Source organism: Eublepharis macularius, chromosome 6 (genome assembly GCF_028583425.1).
Source record: "Eublepharis macularius isolate TG4126 chromosome 6, MPM_Emac_v1.0, whole genome shotgun sequence".
Lineage (NCBI taxonomy): Eukaryota > Metazoa > Chordata > Lepidosauria > Squamata > Eublepharidae > Eublepharis > Eublepharis macularius.
In genome coordinates, this window is record NC_072795.1 from 111,050,645 (window position 1) to 111,068,219 (window position 17,575).

The 17,575-nt window shown below is 43.8% G+C and overlaps 1 protein-coding gene across 2 annotated transcripts in view; it reads right to left on the reverse strand.

Annotated features, from left to right (window-relative positions):
* Positions 1-4,884: 4,884 nt before the first annotated feature.
* LRRC20 (leucine rich repeat containing 20) overlaps positions 4,885-17,575 on the reverse strand; it is a 142,357-nt gene continuing 129,666 nt past the window's right edge. For both annotated transcript variants that reach the window (XM_054984171.1, XM_054984172.1), the window contains exon 5: positions 4,885-8,091. In XM_054984171.1, coding sequence (XP_054840146.1) covers positions 7,946-8,091 — 146 coding nt within the window. In that variant the 3' untranslated portion in view covers positions 4,885-7,945. The remainder of the gene's footprint in view (positions 8,092-17,575) is intronic.

Below are 17,575 nucleotides of genomic sequence, written 5' to 3' on the forward strand. Positions count from 1 at the left end.
TAGAGGTTCGCCAGCTCCAGACTTCAGCCATAGCTGCAGGGGATATAACGTTAGTTTGAAGTGCATCTCTCACCCGTTCTTATTTTCTAAAGTTTAGAGTTTGATAACAAAACTGCCACCAGCCCAATCTTAAGTGGTGGAAGAAAACTGCATTTATGCAGCCAACACAGCTGTTATATGAGTTGAGACACCATTACGCAGCTTCAAAACTGAGGTTGACAAAATCACGACAATTTGTTCTGTCACAGTCATCATAATCTGGCCAAATTTCAGGAAGATCCTCTGTGTGTGTGTGTGTGAGTGAGAGAGAGGGGGGGGAGGGAGGGGGAAGAAGGGAGGGGGAGAGAGAGGGAGGGGAGGGAGGGGGAGAGATGGAGAGAGATATGGAGAGAGGGGGAGAGAGGGAGAAAGAGGGAGAGGGGAGAAGGAGGAAGGGAGAGGGGGAGGAGAGGGAGGGAGAGAAGGGGGAGAGAGGGGGAGAGAGGGGGGGTACAGAGGGGGAGAGGGAGAAGGGGAAAGAGAGGGAGGGGGAGATAGAGGGAGGAGGGGAGAGGGGAGAGAGAGAGAGATGGGTTATGTAATTGAGTGAATATACCATTCCAAATCAAGGGCATTCTAGGACGCCCCCCCCCCAAACCCCAATCCTCAGGATGCTAAAATATCCATGTTTGGTGCATGAGTGAATTTGTACATACTTTAACTCAACATTTCTTTAAAATCCTATAAATGTTTCCTATAAATGTTTGAGTAGGCCAAAATAATTCCAGAGCTTCATTGGTCCTCATAATCTTAAAAATTTAGTTAGCAATATATTTCGTATTATCCTTCCCCCTCTTCCTCCAATTACCACAGGATGGTGACATCTCCCTTCCTCCATTTTATTCTTACAACAGCCCTGTGCTGTAGGTTAGGCTGAGACAAAATGACTCATATATATATATGATGTGCGTGCATGCGTAGATAAAGAGAATAGGATTTGTTTTCCCTTTTTTGCTCAGGGACACCGCTACAGTGACTGTCACAGTTCCTGTGTCTGCAGAGATGAGGGGAAGGAATATCTGGCCTGAGTCCTTGGTCAGGAGACTGAAGGTAATTGCCTGCACCACCTCCACTGCTCAGGAAAGATCATCCAGGCCCCAACTGAACATACGTGCCTGCAAAGGTTCCTCTTTCACATGCTGTCCAATTGATCTCCCTCCTCCAGTGCCCTTCCCCATTCCCCTAAACACAAGCATGGGGCCTCTGTCTTCTTTGATTATGGCACCTAGTTAATGTAGACTCTCAGATGACTAAATAAAACAATTGGACAGTAGGAGTGGGACGTGGAAGGTCTGTGACTTCTAGTTGAATACCATTTAGCAGACAACAGCCCCATGCAGACCTGAAACAACTTGCAGAGTAGGACTGGAAATGTACTGATCCCTCCCTTGTTTGCAGCTTGCACATCGGAGCTAGTATTTGCACAGGTGCCTATAAAAAATGCGGTTATGGAAATGTCAGAACACAGATGCCACATTTTATCACACGTGGTGGACATGCAAGACAGCAAGAAAATATTGGATAGACGTACATTAAGAAATACAAAAGATATTAAAATTTGAGTTTGTGATGAATCCTAAAATACGTTTTTAAATGTTACAAAAATGCATAGTGAAGTATGCATCCAAGTACATGGTGATGGCGGCAAGAGTAGTATTTGCAGCAAAATGGAAGGCAGAAATATGCCCAGATCTGGTGGAATGGAAGAATAAGCTATACGAATATGTGTCAATGGTAAAATTAATATCTTATATACACAATAGGTTAATTTCTGAATTTCAAGAAAAATGGAAAATAGTTTTGATTATATAGCTGAAAATTAAGAATAATTAAGAACAATTATTATTAGATTTGAAAACAGATGCAAAGATATTTAAATAGAAGTGAAAAATTAAGAACATATGTAAGCAAGTTCTATATAGATATGATTTAATTGATAATATGATTTAAAAATTCAAAAAAATGTGTGCCTGCAGCCTCCATTTGAGCAACACAAAAATCAAGGTGTACAAAATACAGAAGTCCTATGTGTTCCCAGCCCTTTTCAGGTAAGTCTCTATGTCAAGGGCATAATCCACAGGTAAAGGTCGAGCTGGTCAGTATAACCCCCCAGTTCCCACCAAGTGGAGCCTTTGAATTTTGGCACAGGGGTAATATACTGCATTATGTTGCAGGACTGCAGAAGTGCTAAAATCCATATGTGTGTAGAAAACCTTAGAACAATCCCAAAAGCCCCCAGGAAGAAGAATCAGCCAAAAGCACCCCCTCCTTCAGTAGGAGCACAACCTTTGAAGGTCTGAAAAAGCAGATGCCTGAACCTCTAGTTTCCTTGCTGAACAGAAAAGCGCAACGGTAGCTGCAGGTCCCACTCGGAAGCATGCCATTATTTTGCATAAATGAATACAATATTAGTGCCTCTTTCATTATCTTGGAAACAGCATGGTCAAAACAGTCTTCGTATCTGATCTGGAAAGCAAGCGAGACAATGGGATAAAACAGTGAGAAATATGCAAATCCCCAAAGGCTTTGTCTGTGAAAAGAGTCAAGCTCCTGGCTTCCGTTCTTGCAGCCCATCGCAACAATGCAGCGCAGTTCTTTTAACCACCCTCTCTCCTGGATCTCCACGAAGATCTGCTGTTTATTTATCACTGAAAGAATACCTCGTTTATCCAAGGAGTTAAATACAAAAATGATACTTTGAGTTGAATTATTGTTTCCCTTTTATGACATGGTGTAACTGAAGATCACTCTAGCTGATAATAAAACTCTTTTCTTTTGTATTTGATCATGTTGCCAACGGTAAATACAGAAATTAAGGCTGCAATCCTAAAAATAATTTCTGGGGAGTAACAGGGCTTTTTTTCAGCTGTAACGCGGTGGAACGGAGTTCCAGCACCTCTTCAAAATGGTCACATGGCCAGTGGCCCCGCCCCCTGGTATCCAGACAGAGAGGAGTTTAGATTGCCCTCCACACCGCTGGCACGGAGGGCAATCTAAACTCCCCTCTGTCTGGAGATTGGGGGCGGGGCCACCGGCCATGTGACCATTTTCACTGAGGGCAATATAAACTTTAAAAAAACCCTCCCCCCTTGTTCCAGCTGACCCAAAGTGACGTCATTGTGCAGTCCTGAGTTCTACCACTGAGTTCCACCACCTCTTTTCCCAGAAAAAAAGCCCTGAGTAAGCCCCATTGAATAACACAGGACTTATTTCTGAGTAGACCTGCTTAGAATTGCTCCCTAAGATTCTTCCTCTGGTGTAATGAAGGCTTTTTTTTGACAAGGTTGAATTCAGTAAGTGAAGAGGAGAGAGGCTGAAAGATCTGGAAGGGGGTGAGAGAAAAACCAGGATGCAGCAGGAGGTTTGCCAAGTTTCCCTGGTAACTGCAGGGAGGTTGACAGGGTAAGGTGGGGGTAAGAAGGGATGGGCACTTACTGTGCAGTCATACATGTGCTTTGCATGTGCTCCTGCACTACGCGTGATGACATCACTTCCGGAAGTGACATCATCATGCAGGGCACAGGAGCATTTGTGCGTTTTGTACCTGGGCTGGTTATTTAAGAATTGGCCGAAAACATAGCATTTTGAGCTGATTCTTAAAGAAGTTCCCTTGAGCAATGCCATCACTTCTGATGTCTCCAGAAATGATCACCTTTTAAAACTGTCACGGTCTGTGGCCATCACTACATCCTCTGGCCACAGTTCTCTCTTTCCACTGGCTCCACATCATGCATAACTTTATAAACCTCAATCAGGTCCTCCCTTAGTGGTCTCTTTTTTAAACAGAAAAATCCCAGACTTTTCAGTCTTTCCTCATAGGAAAGGTGCTCCAACCCTTAATCATCTTGCTTGCTCTCTTCTATACTTTTTCCAGCTCTGCGATGTCCTTTTTTGAGATACCAGATATTACATACAAGGCCATATCATAGGGCATTATAACATTGGCTGTTTTGTTTTCCTTTCCTAATAATCCCCAGCACAAAGTTTGCCATTTTCAGTGCTGCAGCACACTGGTGTGATGTTTTAATTGAGCTATTCACAACCCAAAGGTTTCAGTCTCAGCAAGTTCAGATCCCATTATGTATGTGCTGTCAAGTTGGAACCAAGGTATGGTGATCCCCACAAGGGGTTTTCAAGACAAGTGAGAAGCCGGAGTGGTTTGCCATTGCCTTTGTTTTCAGAGTCTTCCTTGGTGGTCCCCCATCCAAGTACTAACCATGCTTAGCTTCTGAGATCTGATGAGATTGGGCTATACCATGTCATCTTTCCTCCATTGGACGCCATTAGCATGTACTTTAAAAGTTTTGTTCCTTAGACTTGCCTTCATTGAACTTCATTTGCCACATGGTTACCCACTCACCCAAATTGTAGAGTTTCTCCTGGAGCTCTTCACAGTTGGCCTTGGTTTTCACCATCCTGAATAATTTTGCATCATCTGCAAACTTGGCCACTACACTGTCCCCCCCTAGTTTCAGAACAATTATGAACAGATTAAATAGCACCGGCCACAATACCAATCCTTGTGGGATCCCCCTGATTACATCAGTTCGCCTTTTAACTGGAGATGCTGGGGATTGAGCCGGGGACCTTCTGCATGCCAAGCATATGCTCTACCACAGAGCCACGGCCCCTCCTACTTTAAAGAAAGTAGAAATGGTATGCTAAATGGGAGAGGGCATGGGATTTAGTATGAACTGCAGAAAATTCTTATTTGCATAGTGGAACAAGTAATACAAAACCCAGATGATTACAGTCATGTCCTATGTGCCATATTTCAATCCACAAGCAAATGCTGCATTGCTGCAAACGCCTCATTCATTTCAATAAAGCGTGCATTGGAGGAAAGACTTTAAAACGTTCAGACTCTTTATTTGTCAAAGTGACAGGTCATTGTAGCCTGTCAATCACATAGAAACACACACTCACAGAGTTCTCCAAGAATATAAGGCTGAAGAAAGAAAACAAAAGAAATCCCAAGTTGTGTAGCAGCCAGCAAGCTCAGACCCTGGGGCAGGCCAGGGTGTTAGTTAATCAGACCCATGACATGAGTCCATGGAGCACTAGAAAAGGCTTTTTAAAGACAAACAAACAACCACAGCAAAAGGATTTTTTTAAAAAACAAAACAATCCATAAGCATCAATGCTCTGCACACAAGTGCTCTGTCACTGCTCTCTCTGTGAACAATAGATGAATGAATCTGGTAGTTTTCCACTGCCATGTCTCTCCCCCCCCCCCAGCAATTCTATTACTGCTGCACAGAGCTGTTCAACTGATCACAGCTCCCACAAAGTACAACCCTCCCTTTCCACAAATTTCAGCAGAGGGTTTCTTTTGAATGAGGATAATTTCATACTTGTTTGGTTATGCGGAAAGAAAGCATTTTCCAACGAAAGAGACTGCTTCTTGGAACATCCGGCAGCTTACATTTTCCAGGCCATACTTACTTATGTATCTATCTAAAAGCCACCTTTCCGGGTTATGTCACATTCTGTCATGACCAAGAAACAGAACCAAGGTTGCGGATAGGTTGCTGCGGAGGTGGGAATATGCAAACAAGAAGCAAGGTTTGATTCTCCAGAGCTGGGATTACAAATTCCTGCCATAATGGTATCCCTGAGGCAGCTTCTTTACTTTTCCATGATGAGTGAATGGCAACTATTTTACTATAAAAGAAAAAAATGCTGCATTTGGGAATGCAGCATTTATCCTCTGCAGTGGGTGGCCTGGTCACCCTAAAAGGATATCACTGGCAGTAAATACTGTGTGACTGTGTGTAGGACAAGCAGAAATGCAACCCTCAAGGGCCTTTGCAGTTTAGAAGCCTTCTGTCCATATATCCCACCTCCAAGCATATTGCTGGGCATTTTGCCCTTATGTAATTCAATACCTGCCCCCCCACACACTCACAAACCACCAAAGTGCAAAGTAATAAAAGGGAATAACATTGATGACAAGCACTTATTGACATTAAAAGGGCACTGAGTATTTAGGAGTGGAGCGTTCTTCCTCTATAGATATATGAGTTTTTACTTACCAGTTTGGTACAGTAGTTAAGAGCAACAGGACTCCAATCTAGAGAACCGGGTTTGATTCCCCACTCCTCTGCTTGAAGCCAGCTGGGTGACCTTGGGTCAGTCACAGCTTCTAGGAGCTTTCTCAGCCCCACCCACCTAATAGGGTGATTGTTGTGGGGATAATAAACACACTTTGTAAACCACTTTGAGTGGGCATTAAGTTGTCCTGAAGGATGGTATATAAATTGAATGCTGTTATTGTTGTTGTTAGATGATTGTACTTTCATCAGGACAGTGCTCTTAAAGAAGATCTTTTGTTGAAATGGATCAGACTTTACAAGAAATGTGTTGGTCTCTAAGTTGCCACTGGACTGAAATCTTGCTGTTCTACTGCAGACCAACACAGCTACCTACCTGAAACTATTTACAGGAAATCATTTGAGCCCTTGAAAGATATTTTCAGTGCACTCCCAAGAATACCCTCCTAAGGCCCTTGACTTCAACAGATGTATCGAAATGTTGAGTACTGAACACTTGGTTGATACTGTTAACACTGAATAAAATCAAGTGCAAACTGAAACACAAAAGGAAATATTTGTTCACACACAAATATCAGTTCACATAGAATTCATCAGAGGAATTTATTTCAGCTGCCTATAAGGTATGTATTTTATGTAATCTGTAGATGATCTTGTGCTAAACAACATTTTGCTTTAACTCTTTGTATTTTGGTGGGTTTTGTTGTATTCATTATTGGAACTAGTCTTCTTTGTTCCCCCTCCAATCAATTCCATGCCATACTTTTAATAATACCTACAGTTTGGATTGCCCCACTCCAACAAAGAATACAAATTAGAAGTAGAAAATGTTAGGGAGGACAGGAAAAGGATTGGGAGCTCTTTAATTCAGGGAGTTTATAAAAATCAGGGCTTTTCTTCATAAAGGCCTGGCTAAAGAGAGAACATGATTGAGATATACAAAGGCCATGATCAGCCCTTTATGTCTTCATATGGAACTGAACTAGAAGCTACTGAATAAGAATCCAGCACAGACTGAAATGCAACATATTTAAGGCAATGTTTGTTCATATGTCATAGATTTTATCAGAGAGATTTACTTTGAAAGGGCACAGTGAGGAATTTATACTCCTATGTTTATGAAATCCCCAAATCAAGGGTGTCTCCTTCTATATATTCAAGGTTGATTCTACTTTTCAGACAATAGTCTGAGGTCCAGAAATTTATTTTGTCACAGTACCTGATTTCCTCATCACTGGTCAGGCATCATAATAAAAAGAATCAATACCTATTGCCTGGATTTTTACGTGAAAGAGAGATGATCTCTGTCCCTCTCATAACTTTTGAATTCAGTCATCTTTTTACCAGAAGTGAAACTGTGCAAAATTTCTATCAGATTCTGGTTCAAATTTTGTAGGGTAAGTAAACTAGGCTACCAAAATTGACTGGCCCTCTCCCAACCATCCTGCTGGCCACTCCTGTCTTAAGTGACAGACTACAAGGTATGGGAAATGCTGTATTCCATCCATAACTTTGCAGTACCAGACTAGAGATTAACAGTTGTCTCCTTAAAGATGTTGTTCTTCCCTAACAGTTCAGAAGGCAACAATGGGGTGCGGGGGTAAGTGTGATGACCTTTCAATATGCTGACAGTTTAACAAGGATTAATTTCAGCAAGAACTGCCGTCCTTTGGCAAAAAACCCGTCATGCCTTCTGCCACTCTGCAAGCCCATGAAGCTTCATGCACGCCGCAGTGCAGCTTGGGAATGCTGGCAGGCCTGTCCTAGTTCAGCACACACTGCATTTCCTCTCCCTTCAAAACTACAACCACATAACAACTGCATTGCAGCTATGCCTCTGAGTCCTCCCCATTTCAGACGTGGGGAACAGCCGGAGACATCAGGAGGTCAAACTTGATCAGTGGTCTGGCAATCACCCGAACCTCCTCACTGAGTGGGTTAGACTTCAGGTTCACACTCTGGAGAGACTCCATGGAGGCCAGCTTCTCAACCGGCACATCTGCAGCAAGAAAGAAGAGGAGGAGGCACAGAATTAGCAATCGCAAAAATGAATGCCAGCAAAACGCCAACTTGGTAGATACAGAAGAATTTCTAAAACCATCCTGCACTAAATCTCCAGCCAGGAAAAAAAAAGCAGCATCAGGTTGGATGACAGACCAGACTTCTCAAAAGCGGCCTGTATTTTCAGCAAGACTGCTCAGAACGACAGCCCAGGGACTTACGCAAGTTATAATCCCCACAGCAGCCCTGTTGCTACGAAACAATGAAATGGAAGTTCTAAACAAATGTAATCAACGGGGAATTATAATTAATAAAGCTATGCACATAGATGTATTTAGGAATAATATTCAAAATAATCCTCCCCCTTTTGTCCTGGATCCCAAGGACATCCTTAACTATGAGAACATTAAAAATATATGTAATTTAACAAATAAAACACATTGCAACGATAAAAGACAGGAACGTGGATGCATTCAGTTGTCTTGCTAAGCCACATTTAAACTCCAACTTGTCGCCACAGACACAAAGGCAGCTTGGCTGTCATGTCCCCTGGTCCCTTTCACCGCTGTTCACACAGAGCATGAGAGAAGATCCCGGCACTTCTCAGAGAGCTATCAGGGTGGATTATCATAGGAAAGCCTGTCTCAAACTCCCCACAACCACCACAGAACTTCTGATCTTTGACGGAGTGCTGGGCTGAGAGATGCTCTCTGTGCCATCTTCCTGATGGTGTCCAAAGGGGGTTAGATGGGTCCACTAATTACATTTAGCCACAGTGACTAAAAGCTCCATGTTTAGAGGCAGCAAATCTCTAAATATCTGTGCTAGGAGGCAACATCAGGAGAAGATCTTAGTCATGCTCCCATCACTGGCCCTCCACGGCAACTGGCTTGCCACTGTGTTTGGCCACATGACGTTGCACCAGAAGGACCACTCATTTGATACGTCAGAGCTCTTCTTCTGTTCCAGTTTCTTGTTCAAGGAAATGCCTGGACTATAAGGATTTCCAGATAAGTCCTCATTTCTCGCAGATGGGAATGTGTCAGAGATGGAGCTGCATTATTTTAGCAGTGGGCTACCACACCCACCACTCCAGCCCAAGACCAACAAATAAACCTTAGACTCAGTACAGAATGATCCTGCCCTTTAAGTACAGTAATGGTTTATAGTATTAAGAAGGAACCAGTACAAGTTCACCGAGAAAGGGTGGTATGGATTGACATACTCTTTATTTGTATTTTTATCCCATCCTTTTGCCAAAAGGATTCCATTCTCATTTGTATCCTCACAACAATTCTGTGATTTAGGTTAGGATATGAGAGAGTGACTGGTCCAAGGTCACCCAAGAAATCTCACTGAAGGCTGCAGATTTGACCTCGAGTCTCTCATCTTCTAGTTCCAGGTGGGTAGCTATGAAGAAGGAAGCTTTGACTCTCAAAAACAAATCCCCTGAAAATTTTACAGATCTCTAAGGTGTCACTGGACTCAAATCCTGCTGATATTTAAGTCTGACACTCTGACTATTACACAAAGTTGTTACCAGACAGAACGCTTCTAAAAGCTGAGATGATTTCTTCTCGCTAAAATATTCTTTAGCTGTATTGGTCAATACAGAAGCACAGGGGTTGGAGCCTTGGCTCAGTTGTACAGCATCTCCTTGGCCTGCAGAGGGGCCCAGGTTCAACCCCTGGCATCTCCAAATAAATGGATCAGATAGTCGGTGATGTAATATATTTCTCAGCAAGACTTAAGAGAGATGCTGCCAATCAGAAGAGACATTACTGACTTGGATAGACCAATGGTCTGCTTCAATAAAAGGCATCCACATGTGTACATGTAACAATTCCATAGGGTGTAGCCATGATAGTCTGCTGGAGCACAATAAAACAGAAGTCAGTTTGCACTAGAGATGGGCATGATCCGCATTACGATCGAACCCCCCCCCACGATAATGGCGATTGCGCGATCATGAGCTGGTGGATCATGATCGGCTACGGCCAATGATCCAGCGATCGGGAGAGGCCTGGATTGGGGTGTTCGAGCTCGGATCGGGGATCCAGACACTCAGGCGCCAGCAATCTATTCCCCTGGCAACGGAGCCAGGGGAATGCCTGAGCTGTGTTTGCCCTCCTTCTGTCGCCCTGGAAACCCGAATGGAAGCCCAGCTTTCCTTATCAGCAGGGCTTCCTTCCAACCACGGAGCAGCAAAGCAGTCACAAGTTGGGAGAAGTCACCCAGGGGAGGGAGGGGGAAGGGGGTGTTCTGAGTGCCATGGGCACTCCAATCTCATCCCTGCAAACCCTGATAGGCAGCTCTGACGGCCAAACACAGACCTCCTGTGTTGCTGAATGGGACCTAAGGCGAGGCGGCTCGTCGCAGCCTCCCCGTGCCCGCCAGGCCTGGCGGCGGCCACCACCACCCACCTTCCCACATAGCTGGGAATAGCAGCGTGGCCCGCTTTGGCCTCCACGATCCACAATCCACAGATCGGGAACGGGAGATGCTTGGTGTGGATCGTTAATTCGGGATCGTCGCTGGCGCCGATCCACGATCAGCTGGATCGTTAATTTTTTTTGGATCGTGCCCATCTCTAGTTTGCACCTTAAGAATTAACAAAGTTTATATCAGCACTAGCATCAAAGCCCATTGTGGGAAAAATACAACGGGCTGTAGAAAGGGAAGGGGAGGGAAGGTATTGCCACTTGTTCCACGCCTGATCCCTGCTGGGTAAAGGCAGGAAGTGGGTATTGCCTCCTGCTCTGCTCCAGATCCCTGTCAAGTGAAGGCGATGGACGGGCATTGCCACCTGCTCCGCTTCTGATCCCTGCCGGGTGAAGGCGGAGGCCAGGCATTGCTGCCTGCTCCACATCTGATCCTGGCCGGGTGAAGGAGGGGTGGGCATTGCTGCCAGCTGCACTCCTGATCCCAGCTGGATGAAGGCAGGGGGTGGGGGTGGAAATTGCCACCTGCTCCACTCCTGATCTTGACTAGGTGAAGGCGGTTGTGCGCATTGCCACTTGTTCTGTGACTGATCCTGGCTGGGTGAAGGCGGGGAAGGGCATTGCCTCCTGCTCTGCTCCTGATCCCTGCCAGGTGAAGGGTGGGCATTGCCACTTGCTCCGCTCCTTATCCTGGCCTGGGTTTTCCACCACAGCAGTGCCCTCTGGAGATGCACCAGGGTAGGAAGTGAGTTGTCTTGAATACGCTTGCTCTTTTATATATATATAATATAGATAAGCTTTTGTGAGTCAGACCTCACTTCTTCAGAGCAATGACTCATTAAATTTTATTCTGTAATAAATTTTGCTAGTCTTTAATTTGCCACTAGATTTCTGTTTTATTATGTGTACTCGTGTGTGGTGTGTGTATGTGAAGGGGCCAATCAGACATGTCATGCCAATGCACAATGGCAGCTGCAGGAGGGGGGAAAGTAGCTCTGGGGATACTGGGCATTTAACTCTTTCCCTGCCTACCCTTTTGATGCACAACACTGCCCCATGCTAAGCAGCTCCCATCATACCTGCACAGAAAGCTGCGGAGAGAGGAGAGCAATTTGGAACATAGAAATGGTGGCGGGGGGGGGGGGAAGGTTAATCACTCATGGTTAGAGTGTTGGACTAGGATCTGGGAGGCCCAAGTTCAAATCCCCACGATGCCATAGAAGCTCACTTAGTGACCTTGGGCCAGTCACACATTCTTACCTACTTCACAGGGTTGTTGTGCAAACAAAATGGAGGAGAATGACATTAGCCACGTTGGGTTCCCACTGAGGAGAAAGACAGGGAACAACAACAACAGTGTGCTTACATACCACTCTTCTTGAAAAATTAGGGCCCATTCAGAACAGTGAACAAATTCAGTGTTATTATTATCCACACAATTCAGCTGGGGAGCTGGGGCTGAGAGGACTGGCTTACCCAAGGCCACCTGCAGAGCTCATCGCAGTCGTGGGTGTCGACCTAACAGAGTGTTGATTGGCAGTCCAACCACTTAACCATTATGCTACAACAGCAGGCAGGTAAGTAAATATGTCTGCCCCAAAGAGTCCCTTCCAAGGCTGTTTTTCTTAAAACAAGACAAACCGGTCAAGGCTCTGTTACATGTGTTTGTGTATAACATGTATCTTGCCCCTTTTAGTGTGGGAGTGCAGTGGTACCAAGGCTATTGATCTTGTGCTATTAACTGATCTGCCGCTCTGTGAAGATTCAGCCTTCACTTAGGCAAAAGTCCTCAAGCCACATATGGGATGCCTAGTGAGATCTACAGATCTCACTATCATAACAAGCTCGCAGAAAGACATTTGCCTGGAAATCTGCTCTTACGCCTTTCCACATTGTTGCATTTACTCCCCCATAACTATGAAAGAATGAGTGACAGGCTTGCCTGAGGCCAACAAACTGCTTGGAAAAGAAAATTAAATTCCCTATAATGAAGGAAATCTGAATTACATGCAATAATGCCTCCAGGCTACACTCTACACGGTGCTAACTGGCAACCAAAACTTTCCTGCACAAAGTTAGCAAATGTGATTTCTTCCTACCGCTTCCTGGTGGCTGGGATGTGAGAGCTAAAATTCGAGGCACTTCTAGAACTTTGGGGAGAGCTTCAGAACTGGCAAGACTTTGCCAGGAACTCAACACAATGAGGCATGCCATTGTGATGAAGGGCTTTGGGAAACTTGTCTAATTGCCAACTGTGGTTGGCCAGAGGGAAGTGGGTTCCTGACACAGTGATGGACAACATACCACGCATGATGGTGGAAAAGAGGCAAGCAGCAGAGGAGCTGGGACTTCTGAACTGGCTTGGGTTAGTTTTGTTTGCTGAGTTAACCACAGTTCTCTGAATGTAGTTGAAACTAACTGCAGTTGTGATGTCTGAAAGCACCATAGGGAATACGGGCAATCCTGGTTCGTACAGTTCATGCATTAATGAAGCATTGCTTTCCCCATAGCAATCTACCTCCGTTTTGTGGCTCTTTAACACATTCAAAATATTATTGCTTTGTCATCTGTACATTCTCTCTCTCGGGCAATACTCTTTCCAAAAGCAGTGGAGGCCTATTCTACCCTCCACCCCAAACAACACCCCACAGTAGAGTCTCGCTCCATTAACACGGGATGGAATAGAATATTATTGGTGCTAGATTCTTTCAAGTGTGAGCAGGATGCTAAGGAAAATCCCTCATTCAAGTGTCTGAAAGAACCTTATGGACAAACAGAGGGCTTTTGCTGTTCTAATTGTTTCCCTTCTGAAAATACTACTAAAAAAGCCTCAATTAGACCCTGCTTAAGGGCCTTAGGTATCTTTACCTTAGGGCTATAGATCAGCATGCTGAGAAAGAAGGTTGGCACATCTGCTGTTCATTAAGAAATTATGTACTTTTAAAAAGTAATTGGCCAGATAGTGTGCGGCAAGGGCCAGCCATTCAGGACAGGTTATCCCTTCAAAGAAACTTGTATATAATGTAGATGGATCAATACTAGGCAAATACCGGAAAGAGGAAAAACAAATATATATGTTAAGCAAATAAAGAACCACCTAACAGGGAGATGCTTCACAAATGAGATGAAAAATTCGCTCTCCAGTTTGGCTGTTCTTGAACTTAGAGTTGTCACTGTTCTTTTAAATTCAAATACTAGCGCCTACCAATATAGGTATTTAAGTCAAATGATTCGACAGATACAGGCTTCATAAATAAGAGACCATCTCTTGTATTACCAGCATCCTCGGTGTAGTTTCTGAGCAGAAGCCATGCTGTTTCATCTGTGTGCTCGCTAAGCCTTTTAATTATATGGGAATTGTTCACACCACACTGTCAGGTAAGCTGAGCTTATGAAGATTGACTACATATAGCTAACTCTGAAATGTTTCACATTGGAAAGCCACAATCTTAAAATCATTACATCAGCTTATAAACAAGAGAAGAAAAGAAGCAATTAGAAGTTCTCTGGTTTGATGAGACTGCCCACCAAGCTTTCAAACTTCTTTTTTATAATCCTAAAATACAGAAATTTCCATTAAAAATTAGTCCACATTCTTGGATATCTGACTCTTTTAGGGTAAAGTGCCTTGGATCTTGTCTAGTGTCCACAGTCCATATGATGAACACCCTTGTGGATTCTGACTTCAAAGGACTTAGAAGGTGTCATTCTGTTTAGTCTTGTATCGTGAAGCTCCCTTGACTGTTTCATTCTGTGCCCCGTTCAGTTTTCTTCAGTGGAATTCCAGAATCATCATTACATTTTGGAATGTAGGATAGTGTGTACCTCAACTCATTAAGCTACCTTATCCTGAGTCAGACCAGTGTGTCTGTGAAGGTTAATATTATCTACTCTGGCAGTGACTCTCTCCATGGTCTCAGGAAGAAGGCTTTCATATTACCTATTACCTGAGCCTTTTCACTGGAGAAACTATGGATCGAACCTGAAACCTTCTGCATGCACAGCAGGCGTTCTACCACTGCGTGACAGCCCTCCCTCTTTGCTTGGTCAAAAGCAAATGCAGATCAGCTGAAAATTCTAACGGCAGCTCTTCTGGGATTTAAACAATTCTGCTAAAACAACTAATCCTGCGTTGATCTCCTGTATTAGATGATTCATGAGCCTTGCTTGGGAGGGAAAAAGCTAGAATTATCCCTATCCCTGCACTGTCTGATTAAAAAAATTCAATACAGAATTAATACACTCAGAAAAAAGCGTTCTCTAACACTGTAGTCTGACCCTACTAATTATAGTACAGTTTTCACAAGTGGTGGACTGTGGCATTAAGATGGAAAGTACCTAACAAAAAAGTCCATTATTTCCTATTAAAGAGGGTTTTTTTGATCTCCATATAATAACTGTACTAATTCCTACCCCTACAAGAAATAACAACTACCCTGAATTTCCAAAAGTTAATTACCATTGCCAAAACTCCAGGCGGTAGTAATTAGACCTTGTTAGATGCAGAAACACATTATCTTGTTAGTTATTACTACTGTTCTTGTTTGGTCAGGTAAACACGCTTAACAAGAATTAATAATAATGCAGCGATAAACACAATATGTGTATCTCTGTATAAATCTATTTCCAAAGAAAAAGGAGTGGCCAAAGAAATACTGAAAGTGGTTTATCTTCTTGCTGGATTAGGCCTGCAAACCTACAGATCTACTTTGAAGTGAATCCTATTTGGTGCAATGGGATTTACTTCTTAGTAAACTGCGATAGAGGTTGGTGGTAAGGCCACCACAACATAAAGCTGGGAGGCTTTCCACTTCAAGAGGCATGAAATTTCAAGAACATAAAATAAGAACGTAAGAAGAGCCCTGTTGGATTAGACTAACGGTCCATCTAGTCGAGCATCCTATCTCACACAGTGGCCAACCAGTCACTCTGGAGGGCCAATAATAGGGTATAGAGGCTGAGATCTTCCCCTGATATTGCATCCTGGCAGAAGTCCATGAATCTGTCTAATTCCCCTTTAAGGCAGTCTATACCTGTTGACATCACTTACATCCTCTGGCAGCGAATTCCACATTTTAACGACTCATTGTGTAAAAAAGAGAAAGAGGAAATGAAGATAGCGGGCATGAAGAACCCAACAAAAAAGTAAGGAAGATTAGGTCACCTGTCCTCACAGATTTCTACTTTAATTAACCATGTCACATATTCATGGGGTCAAAAATTGGTGACCCAACCTCACTGACAATATGGCCTAAATCACTTATGGCGGGGAGATGAAGAATCAGGGGAAGAGCACCAGATAACACAGAAGTTGCACCCAATTGTAGAACTCCTTGTTGTGATGTAATATGGATGGAGCTAGGGGTGTGCACCCCCAAAAGATTCAGGTTTTCCTGCTTTGGGTTTACTGAAGCAGGAAAAAGATTCAGAAAAACCCAAATCCCGAAGGGGCAAGCTGCTTTGGGATTTGGGTATTTAAACCACTTTGGGTATTTAAACTGCTTTGGAAAGCTTGAAGCAAGAAAAGTGCTGCGGCTGCTGCCACTCTCCTCAAAGCTTTCCGAAGCATTCTGAAATGCTTTGGAAAGCTTTGCTTTGGTATTTCTGAATCAGCTCAGCAATGCTGGGGCCGATTCAGAAATGCCAAATCATTCCAAATTGGGCCTGATTTGGGTCAAAAACCCGAATCAGAAACCTGAAGCGCACACCCGTAGATGGAGCTTCTCCCAGGGTAACCAGAGTTATATCTGCCCATGTAACTACAAACATGTTCGTCAGCAAGTTCCACCCACAATGCTGTATAGCACAATTCTGTCATAAGAGGAATGTGGTTTTCTTTCAATGTGGGCAGCAATGGGCTTCATGCTGAACCCACATTTCATCATGGTATAGTGGTTGGAGTGTCGGAACAGGATCTGGGATACCCAGGCTTGGCTCCCCACTCTTGTCACAGAAGCTGACCGGGTGACCTTGGGAAAGTGACTCTCTCTCATCCTAATCTATCTCACAGAATGATGGTGTTTGTGACAATAAAATGGAGGAGAACAGAATAATGTTGTAAGCAATTTTGGGTCTCTGCCCAGGTATAAATATTGAAAATAAATTTCCTGATATAGTCACTGGGCATTTTGCACACAACTATGGCAAGGTTCAGAATCCCACATCCTGCTTTTAGGTACCTCCAAGCTCTGCTGTTTATATTTTCCCCAAGTTCTGGATGGAGATGCCTAGCTAACTTTCCCTTCACCTTCTAACTGCTGCATCCTTCAACTGGGACAACATGTTGCCTCTGAAAAACAGCAGCGGTTTTAATGCTACAGTGAGTGAAGCTGATTGTAACTGGCTGTTGACAACCTGTCCTTTGCAAAGTTGATTGCTTGCAAATGTTCAGAGATGATCCACTGAGATTCCCTCGCAGTGGGAGCTAATGGTCTGCAGGCTGCCTGTGTAAAAAGCAATTGCTTTGGAGGTTGAATGTACCTAAACAGTGAGGCAGCTGAGAAGTTCAAGCTGAACTTTGTATTGAAACAGGGTTACAAAAGCATAGAAAGCATCTAATGCTTTTTTTGCAACACGCACCCCCCCCTCCCAACTCCATAAATGCTGCCCTATGCACTTCTCACCACTTGGAGAAATCACGAACAGATACATTCACTTCCTTGGCATGTTCACTTTTAGGCTGAATCCACACCTTTTTTCTCAGCCTTGGCTTCCTAATTGGAGCATCCACATGACATTGCCCATTTCCCAAGCTAGTAAAAGCTCTGCTCCAATGGCAACAGTCTCTCTCCAGACACATGTGATGATGATAACCCTTTGATGATTTGCAGGGCATGTGACGAAAACAGCAGTTCATGTTCTTCAACTGTACCACTTCAGAATTCAAGCTGGGGGTTGCATAATTGATTTTCTCTTTGGGAACACAGAAGACTAGCATGCCAAGTCAAAAGCTACTCAGAGAAGTGAGGCGGCATGATTGTACGCTGCCCGTATATGCTGCGGAACATTCCATTGCACAATCTCTTTTCCTGGAGTGGTATA